A 22,116-nucleotide genomic window follows, 5' to 3' on the forward strand; every position below is an offset into this window, starting at 1 on the left:
TGTGTCTGTCCCACTAGGTTGAGAGTAGATTGGGGAGTAGTGTCCCTGTGCTTCAGTCTCCTCATCAAAAATGGAGAAAAAAGGTAAACCTACACACATAGTGCCAGAAACACAGTAAGTGTTCAATAAATGTTAGGCCGTTTGGATCAAGTTGACGCCCAGCCTCAGATTGTACCCCTACTCCTCCAAGCTGAGAATTTTTTAGACATGCTGGGATATAGATGTCCCTGGTTACAATAGCTGAAGAGCATGGATTGGTCAGGACAACCCCTATTCCTCTTCACGTACCGAGAAAACATGTTGTGGCAGGCAGGAGGACCTGGGAGAGCAGGTCTTAGTGAGGCCGTCAGCACGAGGGAGAAAGGGTGGCTCTTTGGAAATGCTCAAGCCGATTTCTGGGCTGTGCAGCTATTTGAGGAACAAACCTCTGTAGGCTGGCATCAAATGACAATCACTATGGCTCTCTCGTTTCAGCAGCCTTTCATCTTCACCTTCTCCACAAACAGCTCCCTCTAGAAAAAGATTCTACCCCCAAGTCTTCACCTCTTGGGTGCTGAACTCTGGATGGAGGGGCTCACTTACCAGACAAAATCAGCTGTCCTCTTCCCATCACACTGACAGCCTCTCTCTTTCCCCATCACCAGTCCCTTATCCATCCATCCATCCATCCACACTACCCAATAACCACATTCCAAACAAATGTATAAAAGTAAAAGACATATTTCCTGTCATTAGATATCCTGGATATTAGATGAGTCAACCTAGTCCCAGGCCAAGCAAGGGACAAAGAACACATACAGCCCCTCTCCATTGCTTTCTTCCTGTTCCTTCTCATCTTTACATGTCACCTCCTCAGAGGGGCCTTCCCAGCCACCCTTTTTTTCTCATTAGGTCATCCTTCACCCTGTTCTTTCTACCTATAGGACACTCATCACAACTGTAATTACACATTTATTGGTTTTCCATAGCTATATCTTCATCTAATTTTTAAGAGCCGTGGAGAAAGGCACCATAACTGTTTTGACTACCACGAATTATGCTTGGCAATCAGTGTTCTTTTTTTAAATTTATTATTATTATTTTTTTAATCCTCACCTGAGGACATGTTTTTATTGCCTTTTTTTAACAGAAAGGGGAGGGGACAGAGAGAAGCATCGATGTGCAAAAGAAACATTCATTGGTTGCCTCCCATAGGGGCCCGGACCAGAGACTGTACCCACCACAACCAGGGATCAAACCTGCAAATGAGGCATGTGCCTTGACCTTTTGGTGACTGGACAACGCTCCAACCAACTGAGCCACACCAGCCAGGGCTCAATGTTATTTTAAATCAATCTACTCTCTTGAGCCATGCATTTTTTTCTTAGTGTGATATAGGGAAACAGATGATAGACTGAAAATTAGAACATCTGGTCTCTAGTCCCAGGCCCTTGGCCAATTGCTAGCTGAGTTACCTTGACTCTCTAAGTCACAGTTCCATAAAAAGAGCCAGGTAGGCTGATGCTCAAGAGAAAGGAAGGGTTATAAAATGTATGTTGGAGGCAGATATGTAAATCAAAACAAGATTCAACTTACAATTTAATATAAGCAAAAGATTAACACCAAATCTTGAAAAAGAGTCTTTTAGATAGTGGTATTAAGCTGACAACACACCAAAAACAACAAAATTGGGAAGATATGGAAATCTAGCTCAAGTAGTCCATGGTTCAATAGATTAACCCATGAGTTCAAATAAGACACGAAGGATGAAAAGTAGGGTGTCCAGGACAGCTTGTATATTTTCTCATTGCAACATGTGTCTGAATCAGGATCAAAATCAGGATCAAGATCAGAAAATAGGCCAACAAGGAGAAGAAAGGTGGTACCCTGCATGCTAGAGCCACTCCATTGGGCCAGCAGCAAACAAGGTTGGGTCACCGAGGGCCTCAGGAGCCACTGTTTAAAGCCAGATTGAAGGCGGGGCAGAGTGAGGTGAGAGCCCAGTCTCCAGATCAATTGCCCGGACCTGTTTCTTAGGCAGATAGATCGCCTTCTCCCTTCAACCTCTCTCTATAAAATCAGGAAAACAATAGTAGAACCTCCTAGTAGCACCATTTGGGAGAATCAAAGGAAGTCATGCTTGAAAACACCCCAGAGCCTGGCATGTAGAAATCACTTTATGAGAATTAGTTCATCATCATTATCATTATTAAATGTAGTCAGTCAAAATAAGCAGCTGAGAAATCTTAAGATCTCCATGAAATTAAGATGGGATCTTTGAGATATATTCAATAATAAGACTAGAGGTGGACACTAAACTACACTCAGCCCTAAGTCCATTGGCTCCAACTATGACCCTTGGCCAAAAAACTCAGGCTGGGAGAGCTGCCTGAGAACAGGATCCAAAGGCAGCCATGGAACCCTGTGACTCCTTGGATTGTCTTAATCACATCCCTGAACTTCACAGAGTCTTTGCTCTGCTAGGTATGAAGAGGCCACTGTTACGCTATGCTTCTCCTTTCAAACATCCATCACTTAGTACTTGTGTGGTTAAGTAAGAATGAAGGCATACCTGTCTTGTTCATTACTCCATGCCCAGTGCTTGTGATACACAGTGGGCCCTCAGTAAGTGTTTGCTGCTGTAGGAGGTGGAACGAGGTACTTTTTGGAAAAGACGTGTAAGAGATTTCATATGAGCATGCATGCTCACGTAGGCCCCATTTCTTGGTTCCTATCACAAGCCAGCTGGGCCCCTAACACCTCAATTTCTTCTGCTTAGAAAAATGTTCAAAGGCGTTCCCCTTCCTCCCTAGGCTCCCCATTCTGACTTACGCTGGATAAGCAACTTCAGATTGCTGAACAGCAATACACAACACAGCTGGGTGAAAATTCCTGTGTCCTGAAATTCCTGGAAAACTGTAATGCACAGCAAGCATTTGGAACACACCCCCGCCCCCACCTCCAGCCCTGGGAGAGTCAAAAACAGGAGGAAGGGAGCAAGCAGGCAACCAGAGACGAACCTCAATTTCCTTAAGAAAGTATTTTGCTTTCTTTCCTTTCTTTCCAAGCACCCCTGCCCTGGGCAGGGATAAAGAAACCACAAGTGAATCAATTATTAGTACTGATATCACTGGCTGCTGAGCCAGGGGCTTCCATTCCTCCACTACAGGGGTTCTCGCTCTTTCAGCTCACAGGGTCCAGGGTCAGAGGACTCTCTCCTCCAGTATCAGGAGAAGGAGTGTGGCCTTGAGCTGAGCATCAGTGCTGGTAGCCCCACCCCCAAGTGCAATACCCAACTCCAAGAAAAATGTAGCCATGGCATTCCATGTTTAACATACATGGTCTCAAAGAAAAGCAAAGTGCAAATCAGAATGCCAACTTGCTGATCTTGGGCAAATCATCTCATTTCTCTGGGTTGGTTTCTTTCAGATCATAGAGTCCTTGATTCCTGTTGGAGTCTGATGCTCTAGGAGCTAGAAACCCCATCATGTGGAGAACATCCAAAATCCTCGGGTTCATCATTGATACATGAGACTTAAGTTCCTATTTGTAGAATTTTTCTCAAATTTCTATTTGTAGAAATTTTCTCAATTACCTCGCTAAATTGAAGGTAGAAGAAAGGCCAACATGAATAATCTTTGAAACTAAAACATGTACTTTTTCGATGCCATTCGATTGCATTCAAAAGCAAGCCCCAACTTCAACCAGGTTAAGAAGGTATACTCTGTCATTGTTTGACCAATGAATAATTTTAAGGAACTTTCTTTGGTCCCTAGTCTATATCCCTGGTCATAATCTATCTCATGGGTTCCTTTTCCTCGGCTATACTAAATATTAAGGTTCCTAAAGGCTTCGAGTTTAGCCTTCTTCACCTTTCAATTATACTCCTTGCCTGGACAACCTCATCCATGTGCAAACATTTCCTCCCACCCTAAAACAACCATTTCTCCCTCTGCCACCTCTCTGCTGGTGTCTTATGGGTTCTGAAGAGAAGTCAGGATATAGACAAACCAAAATTTATTATTACCTTTCTTCCACCCTAAACCTGCTCCTCCCACTGACCTTCCTGTCCTAGTTATATGTACAACCAAAAGAGGATGTTATCAAAGCTCCTCCTCCCCCTTTTCAGTAATAATTGCTAATCAATAATAATTTGTAATAATGGCTAACATCCACTGAATGCTTACTATGTGCCAAGCATTGTTCTAAGCATTCTGTGTGCATTAGCTCATTTAAATCTCATAGCAATTCTAAATGGTAGGCAGTATTATCCCCATTTCACAGATGGTGCTGTTGAAACACAGAGAAGTTAAGTCTTTTTCCTGAGTTTGCACAACTTGTGTGTGTCAGAGTCAAGCAGCCTGAGCCCCAAAACACTAAAAGTCATTGCCTTTCCAGTTACTAAGTTTCTCTCCCTAACGACGCTGCCGCTGGCCACTTCTTCCATCACTATCCCCTCTCCCAATATAGACTCTTCTCTCTCACCGGAACCATGCCATAGCCACTCCTGGCCTCCATAATCACCAGGCAATCCACTCTGCACACTGCCCCTGAGCCATCTTTCTAAAATTCAAATCCCACTGCCACTACACAACTGAAAAACTCCTGACAGCTCCCAAATGCAGAAAGAAATAATGTCCAAAATCCTTACATAGTGTCTAAGACCCACCTGCCTAACTTATTCTTTTATTACTCTCCATGGGCCTCAGTCCTTGAAACCAGCAACATCAACTACTGCAAACTACTAGGAAAAGCATCCTGCTGGTTCATAGGGATGCCCTGAACTGCCCTTCCTCCTGGGTTACTAAGTACAGCTTCCAAGTCCAGGTCAAGAGTTTCCACTGAGATTTCCTCCAACCTAACCCCCACCCCATGCATGGTGGAACACTGCCTTTTGAGCTACTCTACAAACATGCTACCCAGTATATGAGTAGCTCCAATGTCTTTTACACCTGTTCACCTGACAGGCTTCCCAACTAGACAATAAGCTCCTCAAGGGCAAGGCCACACTGGTACATAAGAGGCACTCCCTCTATGAATATTAGATGAATGAACTTATTCCAGTAAATAGATGGCCTATTTCAACAAATAGATGATTATAGATCATTGAATGCTTTGCTAGTGTTTCCACGTATTTCAAAGGCTTTGTTCCCTTACATATTCCAAAGTTTCCCCAATAAATACCATGACTTTTATGTTGAAAGAAGCTCTGAAATAGTAGTCCAAATAAGTCCACCCTAGGTTGGAAATATCGTAATTTGAAAACGCATTTAATACACCTAACCTACCAAACATCATAGCTTAGCCCAGGATACCTTAAACATGCCCAGAACACTTACATTAGCCTGAACTTGGGCAAAATCACCCAACACAGTGAACACTCTGGCAAGGATGTCCAACCCACAGGCCGCATGATGACCAGGATGGCTATGAATAGAGCCCAACACAAAATTGTAAATTTATTCTACACCTTCTTTTTGCTCGTCAGTTTTCGTTAGTGTTTGTGTATTTAATGTATGGCCCAAGACAACTCTTCTTTTTCCCAATGTGGTCCAGAGATGCCAAAAGATTGGACACCCCTGAGATTATCAGTCATTTACTGTCATGATTGCAGGACTGACTGGGGCCGTGGCTCACTGCCAATGCCCAACATTATGAGGGGGTGTTGCACCACATATCGCTGACCCAAGAAAAGACCAAAACTCCAGATTCAAAGTATGGTTTTTACTTTTGCACCATTGTAAAGTCCAAAAAATCATAAATGGAACATTGTAAGTCAGGGACCATCTGTGTTAGTAATTCCGAACACTGAGGCCTTAGAAGGAGGGAGATGGGACTGCAGTACTTTCCTGTGGGGCCCTCCAACATCACCTGGCCAGGTCAACCGTGACCGCCACACACAGGGATGAAGAGAGAGTAGAGGAACCAGCATGGGCCATGGGCATGGGGAGCACTCTTGGCATCAGCCTCCACCTGAAAGCTGCAAGCTCCAGGGGTGAGGGACCTCAACAGGAAGCCAAGAGTAACTATAACTGATTAAAGAGAGAGAAATGTAGAATTAAGTGGCCTCCAAACCCTTCTGACCAAACTCCCCATTAAAAAAAAATAATTTTACTATGTTCTTCCAATAAACATATATTTATTTATAAATAATTTGCATGTAACTTAACCTTACATTTTGTTTCCTTCCCAAATCCCCCCAAAGTTGTCTTACATGTGCTCCTTTTTCAAGGCCACTGATCGAGAGAACAATCTTCCCACTCCTGAAAGGCTAAGGATGTATATGACCAAACATATGAGTGGATCTGGCTGCTGAGATCCCCAGAGCCACGGAGTCCTGGATTTGGAGGCACATACACACAAGCATACACTCCTGACAGGTATCACTTCAGCCCCTGCTGCACCCCTTCCAGTGACTGGCCTTGGTAAAGCTTTGTATTTCATGGTCCAACAGCTCTACGCATCAAAATTCTTCCTCTGCAGCTCTGATCCATTCAAGTCTCCAGCCCTATATCCACTCCCTCCTCTATATGGCAGCTCTTCCGCTATCTGAGGACAATTATCCTGTCCCCAGGGAGCCTCGTCTTCTCCAGGGAATCCACAGGAGCTAATGCGGCCTCTCCATCTCCAGTGACAACAACGTGCCTGTCTCAAACAGCCATTCCACACACATTTACATGGTCCCAGGCTGGCTGCTGCCTATAATTGTTACAAGAAACCATTGGTTTGTAAACAACAACAACTAACGTCTTTCTGGTCTGTCTCAAGTAGATCAAACCAAGTGGACTGTGTATGTGCTTGACACAGACTCAACAAAAACTTTCCCACAGTAAACACATCACTTTTCCCATTGAAAGAGGGAAAGTATTTCCAATGGTGGTCCATGCCACAGTCACCTAAGACATGCCTGACCTCACTGATTCAATCATTCAACAGCCATCACTGAGCTCTCATTCCTGGGGCCCTGCATCTATCCATCACTCATTAGTGAACACATACACACGTATGTGAACACAGACAGATGTGTGTGCATATAAAGTATGAATGCACACATCCACACACGCACACATCCACAATGTCATTAAGGCAAGAAACATTTATTGAGCACCTGCATTTTGTCATATACCAGAGATGTGGCATTTAGCGCCCAAGCCTGTATGTCCAGTAATTAACAAAGGGAAACAGAGATTCACCTTGATTTCACATCTTATAATTCTCAAAGAGGTACGTACCTCTTCACATATGTCCCTGCAAAAGAAATTAGGAAGCCCAGCTGAGCTATTGCAACTTGCATTAAGGATCTGAAAGCCAAAGGGAGCCAAGAGACACATTAAAATGTAGCCACTGGTTATATATTCTACTAGGGGAAAAAATAGCCCCAATATGCATTAACACAAGGCTGAAAACTCAACATCAGGAAAAGCAAACAGCAAAGTTTCTACAGCAACTAAAACCCAAACATCTTCTTCACACGTGGCCATTACCACAGGACTGAGAGACAGTCAGACCCAAATCCCAGCACATGCTTGGAGTCCATGGAGCCTGGCTGGACAATGGACTCAGAGCAGAAGCCGGTCACTCTGGGTACATTTCAATCCTTGGACTCAAAATGATATCTGTGGGCTTTGCTCTTAAAAGGAAACTATTTTAAACCACAAAATTATAAGACGGGTCTCCTCTTAGCTGCAGTGTCAGCAAAGTGACTGTCAATGGGGAGATGGCTGAGAGCCAAGACTAGCCTCATCCCCTTTGGGGTGCAGGAGGGAATTCCAGTCTACGCCAACGTAGGGACAACATCTTCTAGCCTTGCCTAATCCCTCTCCCTAGGAGACTTCTGCCCAACAGTGCCAACAACATGGGAAACCCAGGGCAACCTGGCAGAGTAGGAAGCATCCTCTGACAAGGGCACATGCTTCCAAGGCCAGTTTCTAGGAGCAGCTACTCAATACTGCTCCATCTCATGCTCTTATCTTTTATTTTAAGCATCCTGTGAGGCTTTTTAGCAAAATCCTGATATCTTTTGGGGTGTCTGACTCTGGCTGCTAGGATGGACTTGCCCAGCAAGTCCAATCCACTTCCATTTTCCTCTGTTCCATGGCTCTTTGGAACTTTTCATATTACTGCTGACCCATTAGAGATTTCCAGGGGGCTCCTTGGAAACTCAGAGATGCTGAAAGCTAGCTGTGTATGGAGGAAGATGGGACATCTTAAGGGACGAAATGAGACACAGATAATAAAGCCAGAGATGGCTAACCATGAATCTTTCAGAGTGCAAGCTCCCCAGGAACAGGATGACTGGAACATGAATCACCTGCTTACATCAGACTCTGTTCCCACATCAATGCCTCCCCCATTGTTTAAGATTAATCACAAGCAGTTAATTCTAAATAACTCAGTGGTGTGTGCACTGCTAGTGCCATATTAGAGAATCCCTTATGAATTTTACCTTGACACGAGGGTTATTTCCTGCAAAGCATCATCCAGAAATGTTATGACCCACCCCTCACTCACCAGGCCCATTGCAAAGGTTAGATTGCTTTTATTAGCATGAGGCCCAGTGTAGAAGTGGCTGGGGAGTCCACTTTGGCCTGATGTAGGAAGAGCTGACCCCCGATAGCAGTGATCAGAGATGCATTAGGCTGCCTTGAAAAGAATGGAGCCCCCATCACGACAGTTGACTGGGGGTGGTTGGTCGGGGGTGGAGGGGATGACAAATGTACAATGGAAAAGGGAAATGAGTAGTTTGACCCATGGCATTTAAAATCCCCTCCAAACTTATTATTTCATGATTCTCCACTATGTGCCCCGGTTTCCAATGCCCTACACAGGGCAAAGCCATGATCAGGAGGCCATATAAATGGTGTACCATCTTCTACAAGGGTCCTGGGATCCCTGTGCGCTTCACCCTGTACACCAGGAGAAAATTAAGAGGGACTCAGAGAACATTGCCTCAACCTGAGCTCCAGCCCTGTCTTTGCTGACCCAGAGCAAGCAAAAGCCCTGTAGAGTGACTCATCTTTCAAGAATCCCAGGGGTAAGAAGCTTAACACCCTTGGAGCCCACTCTTCCCCATTCCCTGGGCCATGCAAGAGATAAGACATCTCCTAGAAGGGAGAGAAGCCTGGGAGAATGAGGAGGAAAGAACAGGACAATGAGTATCCAGTGAATTCCCATCTTTGCCAGTCCTTTTCCACAGTTTGGATCACAGATAAGTGATTTCAGCTATCTGAACCCGCCACCTATATGTGCCCTGACAGGGAATTGAACTCGCAATACTTTGGTGCATGGGATGACACTCCAACCAAATGACCCCCAGGCCAGTGCACTTGTTTTTATTTGAAAGCAACTTACAAAGTAAGCAAGCTGTACTCGCACACTACAGTGTCTGTGTTCTCCAGGGGCTACAGTCAGCACGCTGTGATCACCCCTGGAGGAGAGGCTATGGAGCCGCCTGGAAAGCACTGCCTGCCACAGTGGAGCACCAGCCCTCACCGTGCCCACAGCCACTGGACTACGAAACTCAGTCCCCTGAGGACTTCACCCAGGCAAACGGGACCGCTTCAGGAGAACCACACCAGCAGGCACGGGGATCGGATGCATAGTTTTGTGGAGAAACGTGAAGGCAAACCTCCCCAGGGTCGTTTTCTCAGCTATAAAGATACCATACTTAAATGAAAGCCCTAGTAAAACCAAGAGGATCCTAAATGCATTTCACAGCTTAAGCCAGGAGCTTCAAGTTGCCTGTAGCTCATGAGGCTGCCTTTCTTTCATCTCCACATCATCGGGCCCTCGCATACGCTTCTAGAGTACAGCGTCTCCACCCCCCCACCCTAAAACAGCTGAAAGCATTCACAGTCTCGAGGACCACATGCAAAGTCAGTTTTATCAGAGTGGCATAGGGTGGTTTGGCTGGATGACTATGAGATCAATTTGTTTCTAAAAGCTGCTGGTCCTGGTACTTAGCTTAAAAATTTTTTTTTTAACTTTGGAAAATACATTATTTAAGAACACTGTGGACATCGTTGGAGGTTTGAGCACAGATATAGAGAATGATACATTCAAAGGGGGCCCCGTATTGCTTTTAAATAGGTCATCCAAAGACATCAATTGCTGGAGAACAACAGCCATAATGACAACCCACTGGCACTGTCAGTTCCCAAATAGATCACGGAGACAGGCCTGCAGAGCATGGTGCCTGACTCTCCTCCGTCAGCCACAGTCTGTCACCTGTGACACAGCCCCCCACTGAGCCGCAGCAAACCAAACATCCCAGCTTGGACTGAGGAAGTCTCAGGAGAGCGACTGAGGTGTTCCCTCTGTTTCAACACCAGCTTGCTCCTCCAAATCTACTGCAAACATTTCCAAACACTTCCTCTCTTTACCACTGGGCCTCCTAGATGTCTCCCCTCCTCCCACGCCTCCCCAGACCATCTTGCTACCCGCCCTCATTCTCCCACATGCCCACCCCATGGCTCTTCCTGCCCTGCTGGTTATGAAGTGAAGGAAAAGTCGTCTGTGATGAAGGTCGTAGGTCACTGGGGAATCACATATACACCCAGAGCAACATTGCTGTCGTGGGACAGCAACATGTCTTCTTAACAGAGGCAGATGCACAGAACTGGGTCCAGGAGCTTAGAATACTGGAGACTCCTTAAGAAAAAAATTATAAATACAAAATGAGGTGTGGGGCCTTGGAAGGGGCCCACATGAGTGAGGATATATAACAATTTTAGTTCCATGGTAAATCCGCCTCTGTGACAGTCCCCTCTCCCACACACAATGGAAAAGAGAAGAACAAACATTGAGAAAGGGAGTTTGGTTTTGTTATCTGTGGAGGGAGTCAGAAGGCAGCAGGAGAGCCAGAAGGAGCCTGGCAGGGTCCTCCAGGAGCTCGTCTTTTACCACCAACCCTGCGTGGGGTGCTGTGTGCGTCCTGGCTCCTAGGAAACCAAAGGAAAGTCTGCAGGGCCCATGCTGTCCAGTGATGCTCCAGTGCGGTGTGGTTTGCTCCAACTGCCTCGGACCCATGGGTCCAATCCCAGTCACTTGATTTCAAACCAGGGTCTTGAGGGTGAGAATTGAATGCTCTGAATCATTCATTTCATTCTTTCCCCTGCTCTCATATTTTCCCCTTCTCCTCTGATGGGGAGGAGTAAGTCCCCTAGGACTGGTCTAGCTGATAACCTCCTACACCAGGAGCTTGACATTTTCCTTATCATCAGCATCCAGAGAGGCAATGCTCCATTTCACCATGGAGACACAGGCCATTTGTGTTAATTGAGAAGGGAGCCTAGGAGCAAAACGAGAACGCCACAGTGGGGATCCGGGCTCTCAGGACCCAGAGACGCCCGCCCTCACACCCACCACAGGTTCAAAGGCACCTCCCGTCTGGTCTTCTCACTTTTTCAGTGGGATGGTAAGGCCTGCCTACCTGCCCCACCTGCCCCTTCAGGTTGCTGTGGGGGCCAGGACACCATGTTTGCAGGCAGAGAGCTCAGAACACAGTCCAACAGGCACAACCCATGCTCAGTGACCCTATGCTCTTAGGCAGGGGTGAATGGCAATGAAATTGGGCTCTATACTCCCCTGAACTCTCCCTCCTTTTATCTCTGCCACCTCTCAAACTGGGATGAAGGAAAATGGCAGAGGCGGCAGGAATTCAAAGGAAAGCATTCAAACCTGCAAAACCAACTGGATACGCAGTTTCTTCTTCTTATGTGCATCAGTAGACCAACAGCCCAGAGTCAGAACTTGTTCTTTCCAAGAGTCTACACTTAAAACTTCTTACGCTTGGTCTTGTTTCACGCTCTGAACAACTCCATAATGTATAATTTCTTATTATCCCTGCTTTGTTGCAAGGCAGGGTAGCATAGTAGTTAAGAGTGTGGGCTCTGAAGCCACATTGCCTAGATACAAATCCCAGCTTTGCCTCATGTTAGCTGTGTGACCTTGGATAAGTCATTTAACCTCTGTTTCCCTGGCTTCTTCATCATCTCCAAAGTGTGAATAACAATAAAGTGTGTCAAGAGCGGTTGTGAAGGTTACAAGAGCTAACACAGGCAAAGCAGTTAAGACAGTGCAGACATGGAGTGGAGTGTTAGCTGCCACTATTACTATTATTATTATTATTGATGAGGATACTGAAACTTTTAAAACCTTCTCCAAAGACATACGACTTGTAAGTGGACAAGTCCAGATTTAAATCCAAATCTTTTCCACCCCAGAAGCCATGCTCTTCACCACTACACTAAACTTTGTTCAAGTCCCAAATTTCTCTGCTCCTCAGTTTCCTCATCCATAAAACGGGGCTAGTTAATGATATCAACACCATAGGAGTGTTGTGAGGATAAGATGAGACGACTCATATAAAGCACCTAAGATGTCAGGCAAATGATGGCATTTAATAACAGTAGTAATAATAACATCATCACTACTTTTGTCCAGGAAAGGGCACCTGACCTTCGGAGCCCTGTCCAGAGCCTCTCATTCTAGATCCATGTCCGGGGCCTCACTGCTCTGAACTAACACCGCAGGGCCAGTGACTGCAGGGCAATAGGAGTCTTGGGGTGGGGGGCACTTTAGTCCCATCCCCCAAGCACAGCCCACACCCCACCTCTTCTGTCTTGTGAAAGGGAGAGAGGACCCAGCTGATGGGCAGCTGCCCCAGGAGCTGGGAGCCATCTTTCCGGGGCAGCCTGCAAAGGGAGATAGGGAACTTGAAGATAATTAGCCCCCAGCACTGGGCCTGTTGTGTCTCATTACCAAATGCAAATACAAGTTCACGTGCCACTTAAGGCTTCTGGCAAAATGCATGCCATCCCTCAGCCTTACTGAAATTGGACTGAAGCATCACCCCAGGCCCACCCACTCTGCAGCCTGCAGCTGGTGTGCAGGCTCTGCAAAGGAAGAAGGCTGCTCTCAACCCACTGAAGGGGGCACCAGGAAGAAGGGTCTTACTCTGAAGGAGGCAGAGATAATATGGGGGAGGGGGGGTAAAAAAATTGCTCTTCCCTCAGCAGTTAAAAGAGGGATTATTGGAGCAAGTGGCAGGCGGCAGCTCTGCCATTTAGCATACAGCATACCCAGGCAATTTCGTTTGGTAATCAGGAGGAGAAGAGGGAAAAGGAGCAATCAGACCCCTATTCAGGCTCTGCGTTTAGTGACAGCCCCTGCTGGCTGGGCTGGTCCCACCTAACGCCTGAATGCAGGTGGGGCACCATGTCTCAGAAGCAGCAGCCCTCCTTTGTGTCTGTTTCAAGGCTTTGCTTCTGTGCTAGGGGCTCCATACCAGGGAGAAGGATGCTGAAAGGAGTTAGCCTTTACCCTCTAACTACTCGCAACTCCCCTCCAGCCCCCACCCCCCAGGCCTTTCAGGGCTGACACAGATTAGGAACAAAGCTCATTATAATTCTGGCAGTTTGTGCACTGGAAAGGGGGAGGGGAGATGATTGTGTTTCTACACATGTGCCCAGAACAGGAGGATCCAGCTGTGGCAATCACTGGTACCCAACCCCAGCATCTGATGTCTTTGGCCCTTGGTAAGTGCTCACATAAGCACCTCCTCCTGGAATACCATTCCAGCCTAGTTCTGGCTTTGAGAAATGAGGGAAAAGTCACAAAATTTTCAATAAAAAGAAAAACGATTAAAACTAACTTTCAAGAAGACATACCAAGGCCACACAGTGGTGTTGAGCATCAATCAAACCACCTGAAGTAGGATGTCAGCTTCAGACATAGGAGGAATAGGGGTGGAAGACTATTGGGCCCCGCATAACAGTGTGCCTATATTGTCATAAGGGTCTGGCCCCTGTCACCAACACTACCACTATACTCCACTGCAGGATCCCAACGCCTGAAAACTTTATAGTTGAGACTCAAGACAAGCAGCTTGTGGTTTGTGCACCTGCCCACTTCAGCAGGAAAAGATAGTTGGCCCATGTAATGAAATTTGGGAGTAGAGATCAACCAGTGAGGACTTTTCCAACTTTCCCTGGTCCCACCCTACCTGCGACAGCCTGACACCATGCTAAACAAACTTCAGGGAGACTTGTGCTGCAATTTATATATACACCTTGGATATGAATCAATTCTTCATGACCATAAGATTGCTGAGAAATTCAATACATGCACATTCATAACTAAGAATGGATTAAAAATAAGCAATCAAGTTTAAACTCATTTCAAGGTAATGACAAATTCTCAGTGATGCATGAGGGACCTGCTCTCTGAAGGGAGCTCAGGAGACCTCTTTGTTGCCCAGTAAGCTTCAAGGCTGCTCGTAACAAGACAGGCTGTGCTAAACAAACACCAGGTGAATTTGTTGTGCCATAGTTTCACTAAATTCCAAAGCAGATTAGATAGATGATGATAGGTAGGTAGGTAGGTAGGTAGGTAGATAGATAGATAGATAGAAGATAAAAGAAAGAGAAATCATTTTGAATTATCTGCACTTCTGTCCTCCAAGAACATGACTGAAAAGGCAAGATTAAATGGCAACATGAACAAATCTGAAGTTAAGAACCAAAACATTTTATTCATAAACATAACACCTAGAAGTAAAAATCTGGGTGACTTCTCCCTCCATTGCGCCAGAATGTTCAATGTGACCATTAATTGCCCTGGGAGTCTTAGAATGAAGAATGAAGTCTTTCCATGCAGGCTGCGTGGAGCTGAGCCAGCAGCCAGAGCTAAGAGCCTTTTACCACACAAAAGAGGAGATAGTGTGTCCAGGACCTCTTACTGGCCCAACTCTCCCACAGCACCTATCTCTGGTGTCCTCTGGGCCTTACCCAAGAAGACAGCCATCAGGGGGATGAAAATAGCCCAAAGCCCCTAGGAAAGATGGGCCCCTCTGTGCAGTCTTCCCGAGGTGCAGCGTGGAGACATTTGGGAGCCATCAGGGCGTGAAAAGCCAGACAGGCCAAGCAAACACCAACACTGCCGGCATGCTAGGAACTAATGGACCACAGAGAGCACCTCCAGCAGGCCCTGGCCACATCCACCTGAAGCTGCAGGAGTCCACTCAGCTCTTCCTGCTCTTAAACTGCTAAAGCATGGAGTATCAAACGAGTCTTCCACGCTGAATGCAAACCCTCACGCAATCAAATGGTAGGGCCCATCCTGCAAATTGGGGCAATCAGATGTCTGGTACACAGCACTGACTGCTGGGAATAAGTCCCCTGGTTTCAGTTTGCGACCTGGGCGATTTAAAGAAGGATGGGGGTAGAGGAAGGAATGGATGCCTCCTCACTCTCTGCTTTCTTTAGGAAAATGGGCAGGCATTTGTTTGGCTATTTGTCTTGTTTTAAGCAGATCTGCTTGACACTTAACAGCTGCTGTGATTTTTCCCCCCTTAACATGTTACAGGTGAGCTTTTCCTGTTTACTCTAAAAATTAGCTATGTGTGAAGAGAACAGATATTCTCTAAAAGCCTGTGATGCCTTTTTCTGATTGATTAGACATGATGAAAACTACCAGGATCAACAGGCTCCAAGTTATCAACAGTAAATTCTGATACTTCCCAATAGCCGCCCTCACTTCAACCTTTGCACTGCTCTGTTCCAAGCCAACCAAGTGTTCCTCTCACTTCACAGTTTATTTACTCTATTTACATAGAGGAGAATAAATGAGTTAAGCTGTGTGTTTGCCTTCTGGAGATAGAAGTATCAATTGATAGCCATGAGAAGATCTGAACCTTGTAGAAAGAACAATTATTAAAATATACACATTGCATTAGCCATTAAAAATGTATCTTAAATCTGCTTCACAGAAACTCTACTGTAGACCACACAGACACACACACACACACACACACACACAGAGTAAGAGAAGACAAATTGTATACACATATAGTATAGAGAGTCTTCCTGCAGAAAAGTGCTGATCCAGACCTGCCCAGAGGAAATGAGTTCTTTTTAAACACAAAAAATGCAATCAGGGATAATCAGCAAGTTAACAACACACTTGCAAACACCCTGGTCCCTAGAAAGGAAGAATGCCAGCTTTCAATACACAGTCTGAGAACTGAACAGATCCTTCGGGCGAATGAAAAACAAGTGATCGTGTCAGCGTCTTCGGCAGAACTTTCTCCAAAGCCAAGAAGCTTTGGAACAGCAGTCAGCTCCAGAAGGCACCTGCTTGTGAGAAGCGCTTCAATAACAACATTCCCGAAGTGGCTTTGTGGGTTGGGGTTGGCTTGGCCCCACTTCCCCTTCCCTTTTTCCAATGCATTCAGTGGCAGAAAAAACAGAAGCCAGAAAAGGATGACATACAGGTCTTGCATCCGCCTGTCCTGTAGGCCATCCAAAGGAAGAAAGATACCATGCCCAACCTAGCAGAGGAAAGAAGCAGCAGAGACCCAGGGACGCTCCTGTGATAGCCTACACATGACCTACACGGGAGCCTCCAACAAGACCCGGAAGGTGTCCCAGTCTCCAGCACGTATCACCTGTGAAATGAACTTAGTTTTGATTAGAAAAAGTTTTAAATGGCTTCTAGTCACTAAGGTTCTTACCCGCTTACAAACAGCTTTAGGGGTTCGGCTGTCCTGTGAAAATCTGATGAACACCTGCAGACATTATTTCTCATTACAGGCTTCAAGGCAGTGGGGTCTCACCTCAATGAAGAGACCCTGGGAATCAGTGCTAAGACATTTACTTGGCCCCACCTACCTGACCTCCCTTAACCTGCGGGTTCTCAATCTTGGCTGCACAATGGAATCACCTGGGGAGCCTCCATAACATACAGAGGCTTGGATCCTACCCAAGCCCATGAGCTTCTGAGTAAATTGGTCCATGTTCTGGCCTGAGAGTTTTTAAACTCCTCCAGGTGATCCAGATGTGCAGCCAAGGTTGAGAATTGCTATTCTGCCCTGTACCTCCCCACCACTGCCATGAAGAGACCAGCTTGAGCTTGCAACACAAATATGTCTAGAAGGATCCAGGGCTTAACTCAAAAAGGATAGGAGAAAATGACCTTCTTTGCTTCTTCTTCATCCCACCTCCCCACACACACCCACATGACCAGTTCTCATACACCTGGTCTCTTCAATGGTCCTTCCTATTGAAATCTAGTCATTTAGTGAGTCCGTCAGTCCAGGAATCTGGATTTTAGGCAAAGTCTGGGCCCTTCTCAGTTCTAATCCCAAACAGTTTGAATTTGGTGAATAATTCTACATGAGAGCAACCTACACCCTTGGGCACAAACCCCTTCCTCCCTCTCCCTGGGAAGCTTGAACTTGAGATGTTCTCCAAGGCTATACTGAGTATTGCTGGCTCCCTCAGGGGCATGGCTGGACAAGGGTTCTGTCATCTTCTGTGCCTCCTTGTACCATTCTCATGCATGGAGAGGGGAGGACATGAAAGAAGAACTTCAGATGAAAAATCCTAGTGCCAGAACAAGGAAGCGAGGTGGCCCGTCCCCAGATGCCTCCCCAACCTTCTATACACCCCAGCAGATGTGGGAGGAGGGGTACAACGGAAGGGCTGGGTTTAGAGTGGGGCCAAGCTTGGACCTGTGATCCCTCCACCCTAGCTCTTCTGTGCACCGGCATTCCTTCTGCTGGGGATTATAAGGAGGAAATAACGGGGGGTTCCCCATCCATCCCCAATGGTCCACTTCTCAAGGGATCAGGAGGGACAGAGATAACCACTTTACCCATTCCTATCTGCTTTCTTGCTCCGTGTTGATCCTGCTAAGCTGTGCTGCGGTGGAAGGAGCTGGGCTGGGCACAGATTCCGCAGTCACTCCATCCAGCCCTTTGAATAAGAAGCCCGTGATTGAGTGTCCAGGATTCTCTTTCTGCTGAGATCCAATGGATTTTCCATTGAGAACAAGCAAAGGATTTTCACTAGCTCCTTGAGAAAAGGACCTCATTATCTGACATGTAGCTAAAGGTGCACTCTAAAGATAGAGCTGGTTTCTATCAGGGCTCTTAGCCTTCACCCAGCCCACTGGGTGGGCTCTAAGAACAGAGGAATGGGGAACAGGGCCTTACCTTCGGAGCAGAGCTTGCCACCATAGCCAGTGGTAGAACAGTCACAGGTGGGATGGCCATCCAGGAGAAAGCAGATCCCACCATTTTCACAGGGACGGTCACCGCAGGGTCCCTCAGCATCCAACTGCACGCCCTGGCTCCCCAGAAGCCGAGGCTCTGAGTTGCCGTACTTGAGATCCAGGATTAATCCCTTGAATCCCGGCATGGCCTGTACTCCCTCTAGGGTCAGGGCAGAAGGTCGTATGTCTGCGGGGACTCCGCCCAGGAACAAGTCACTGACCACATCCATGTAGGGCCGCTGGGGCTGCAGCTCCCCAGACTGGCCCTCACCATCCAGCACCAGCAGCGTACGCAGGCGGTCGCGGCTCACCATGAGGAAGTGCCAGCTGCTGTCGTTCACCTGTTTGTTGGACAGGACGGCGGTCTCGGCGCAGTCCATGCTGATGCGCAGCTGCACGCGGCCATCCACCAGGGAGAGGCAGAGGAAGTCGCAGACGCCACCGTCGTCCAGGTAGAGGAGCAACCCCGTGGAGACATTGGTCTTGAACTGGAAGCTCAGATCACTGCGCGTGCTGGCATCCCAGCGGAGGTAGCGGGCCCACTGGTTGGGGAGGCCCATGAATTCGAGGCCCAGGCAGAGCCCCAGCAGGGACCCCAGCAGTACGCTCACCTTCAGGGTGAAGAACGCCGAGTGCATGGTGAAACTCATCGCGACTGCTGGGACTGAGCCCGGGGATCAGACAGCCGGGGAACGGCCCCCTTTGCAGAGAAGGAAAGGGGCGGAGGAGACGGGTCAGGGGCAGAGAGCACACAAGAGGAAGAAGTCACAGACACAACTATCGGAGGGTAGGAAGGAGGAAAGAGAAGAGGACAGCCCCAGGTGGGCACAGGAGCGAGAAATTCACAAAAGAGGCAGAGTAAAAAGAGGGCAGCAGGAGAGGAGGAGGTCAGGTGGGGACAGTGAGGGCCAAGCCTGAGGAGCAAAGTGACTGTCTCCAAGAAAAGATCTCAGCTATCCATGTGGATCCGGAGGCCTTGATTCAAGGAGGAGAAGGTGCCCGGTGGGTGAGAGCCTTCAGCAATGCACTCCTCCCAACGACCCCGAAACGCCCCAGCCAGGGGGGCCAGGGAGAGGGCTGGGGTCCGGGGTGCCGTGATGGAGGAGGAGTGAGCAGTGAGGTGAGCCAGGTGAAAGGTAGAAACAGGCCAAGGACCGGTCCTGAAGTTCTGCCCCCTAGCAGCAGGGAGCTTCAGGGAGAGGGGCGGCTGGAAGCGGAGTGCTCGCACAGAGCCGGGCCCGGGGCAGAGCGGGAGCAGACTCAGGCTTCATGGTGTGGGCTGGAGACGGTCCTGCCCATCACCTGCTCCCCGGGACTCCGGGAAAAGACCTGCGGGAAGACGGGGGAAGAGGGAGAGAAGGAGAGGACAATTAAGGCATGTATCAGGAAAACATCGCGTCCTATTTCACAAATACTGATGGAGTGCTGATTGTCCTCTCTAAGTCAGGCTATTCTCGTGATTCCCACAGTGTTTGGTGCTTCCAACAGGATGGAGGACCAGGGTTCTTCCAGAACCACTGCAGGACCTGGAGCTCAGCTCCTAATAATGTACTTAGTTTTCACATATGCAAAGATGGCACCCCCCCCCCCCACCAACCAAAGCCCTATCAGCACATTTTTACCATATTCATATCACAGGATCACATAGCCAAAATTTATTTTTAAGATAAGTGCTGACATTTTATATACTCAAATACACATAACTTTTACTTATTTATCTATTAAAAGACATGAAAATGACTAAGATTCTTTTTAGACTTTAAAAAATTTGATAATGCTTGGGTGTAGGTGGTCTAAGACAGATTCCCACCTTTAATTTTTGAAAGAAATATTTGTAAAAATCAGTGAAATAAGTTAGAAGATGAATAATGAGCAAAGAATCCTCATCTCTTGCTCAACATTAGGGGAAAAGGTCAAAATATGTGCTTTAGGGCTGAGTTTAAATACTTATTTTTGTACATGGAAATTTAAGCACATTTCTTAACCTATTTGAGCTTCTATTTCCTCATTTGTAAAGCAGAGAAAATAATATCCTCTTTCCAAGGAAGACCCAAGCACAAGGCTAGGTGCACATAATAGGTGCTCAATGAACACTAAGCCCTTTCCTTTATTTCCATATAGGAAGTAATAAGAACAATCTTTGATGTATGATGTATGTATGAGCGTATGTATGTTTGTAGAGTGGGGAAAGTATATTAAAACACAAATACTTTTTAAAAGATCATGAAAACTGCTGAATGGAAAACAAATGAGTAGTTAAGGAATGTTACAGACTTGGAGCGCATTACATGTATTTTATACTGATTGGAAATGCACCAGCATCCAGTCAAGTGTGTGATCTGGTTTCCGAAGGCAGACTCTGGCCCATCTCGCTGAGTGGAGACTCTTCTGTTCACATGAGAGCATTGAGTGTAATTGCCAAAAGCTGTGCAAGTTGCTGCTTATTAATTGGCATATTTGATAATTCACCATGGTCTCTGCCAGACCATTACCGTTCACTATTTTTATGATGACTGCATTAGCAAAGCTAGTCATTACCTCTGCTTTAAAGAGGAAAACGCTGTTCCTTAACCAGGAGCAAACACCTATTTCCACTGAATAAAAAACTCAATCAACTAGAGACTAACTGAACCCATCATAAGGAAATCCTTTGTTCTGTAAAAGGTCTTGTCCACACATTGTACCCTAACCTGTTGTGGGGGCATGTCCGGTGGTGCAACAGATGCTTCACTTGAACATGGATGCAGTGATATGGAAGTGCCACTCACATGGGCTAGTGAGAACCAACTGTTAAAATTTCAGAAAGTTTTGAGCTGGTTGATGTCACTTTGGTAGCATGAAACCAACTATGCTAGGAGTATTCACACCATGGAAATAGGCAGACACCATAAATCAGAGTCTTTGGGAAGGTCTGATTTAAAGAAAGCCTTGAAAGAGGGTGAAGGAATCAGTCATGCACATTTCAGAGAAGAATGTTCCAGAAGTAATAGTCCAGGCAAAGTTAAGACCAGAGCACGCTGGTGTGTTGGAGACCAGTGCTGTTGAAATGGAGTGAGTGAAAGACCAGAGGTGGACATCGGGAGGCTAGATGATGACACATGACCCCATCTCTAAGAATGGGCTCATTGTATGACGTGAGGCATGCAACCAAGGCTAAAGGCAACATCCCAGGGGGGTGAAGAAACCCTTGTCCTGAAAAGAGGGCTCCTTCTGGTCTCAACAACTGCTACATCTACATATTTCCTTAAATAAAATTATTGAAAAGGGTCCACTTTTAGAATATGTGCTCAGAGGACAGTTGCTCCCCTTTCTCCTCTTCCCAGTCACACATTTGATTTAGACCAGGGGAAGCAAGGCAGGTGTGAGCAGAAAGAACATGCCTCTTGCAAGGGGTACTTCAAGCCTGGAATTATTGATAAGCCGAGAATGTAAAAATCACACTGTATATAATGGAGCCCATGGTGTGTGAGACCTAGAGTCTTGGGAAAGTATCTTCACAGTGACATTATCCTGGCTGCTTTGCTTCTCTCTCCACTCCCTGTCCTGTCTGTTTAAACCAGAGTCCACTGGCTGACGGGCTAGGCCCAGGATCAGATGGCTAAAGCCAATGGGTCCCTCAAGGGGAGGCAAGGATTTTCAGATGGAGGGCCCATTATTGCGGATGAGCAGGGACATGGGAGACCCTCTAAATGAACAGTCCCAGAAACTCCCTGAGACTGCTCTATACTATCAACTCATGTCTGGGCCTCTGAAAGTCACTTATTTATTTGTATAAATTAAATGACTTGCTCATTTCAATCTGTTTATTGAGCTCTGATCCCTTCCAGCCACTGTAGTATCAAAGCAGAATAAGAAACCATTCTCACCCTCGAGGGCATCAAAAAGCAGTTGAGGCAAGTGTACTTTAGAGACACAAAGCACAGCAATGAAGAGCCCAGGCTTGGGAGGCTCAGTGGGGAGATCCCGGGCAGGGTCTGCTTCACCAGGGTGCCTGCCACAAGACTCTGGCATGGAGTGGGAGCTCAGGAAACGTGTGTACAAAGAATGAAGCATCAAAACAGAAGCTGAAGTGCATCCCTATGG

General features: G+C 46.7%; 1 protein-coding gene across 9 annotated transcripts in view; it reads right to left on the reverse strand.

Annotated features, from left to right (window-relative positions):
- Nucleotides 1–18,808, reverse strand: part of NRXN3 (neurexin 3) — a 1,414,514-nt gene extending 1,395,706 nt beyond the window's left edge. For all 9 annotated transcript variants that reach the window (XM_054567201.1, XM_054567200.1, XM_054567197.1 and 6 more), the window contains exon 1: nt 17,975–18,808. In XM_054567201.1, the coding sequence (XP_054423176.1) occupies nt 17,975–18,683 (709 nt within the window). In that variant the 5' untranslated portion in view covers nt 18,684–18,808. The remainder of the gene's footprint in view (nt 1–17,974) is intronic.
- Nucleotides 18,809–22,116: the final 3,308 nt, after the last annotated feature.

This window comes from Pteronotus mesoamericanus, unplaced genomic scaffold, assembly GCF_021234165.1.
Source record: "Pteronotus mesoamericanus isolate MK-2021 breed Mesoamerican mustached bat unplaced genomic scaffold, CSHL_Meso_final contig_182, whole genome shotgun sequence".
Classification (NCBI taxonomy): Eukaryota; Metazoa; Chordata; class Mammalia; order Chiroptera; family Mormoopidae; genus Pteronotus; species Pteronotus mesoamericanus.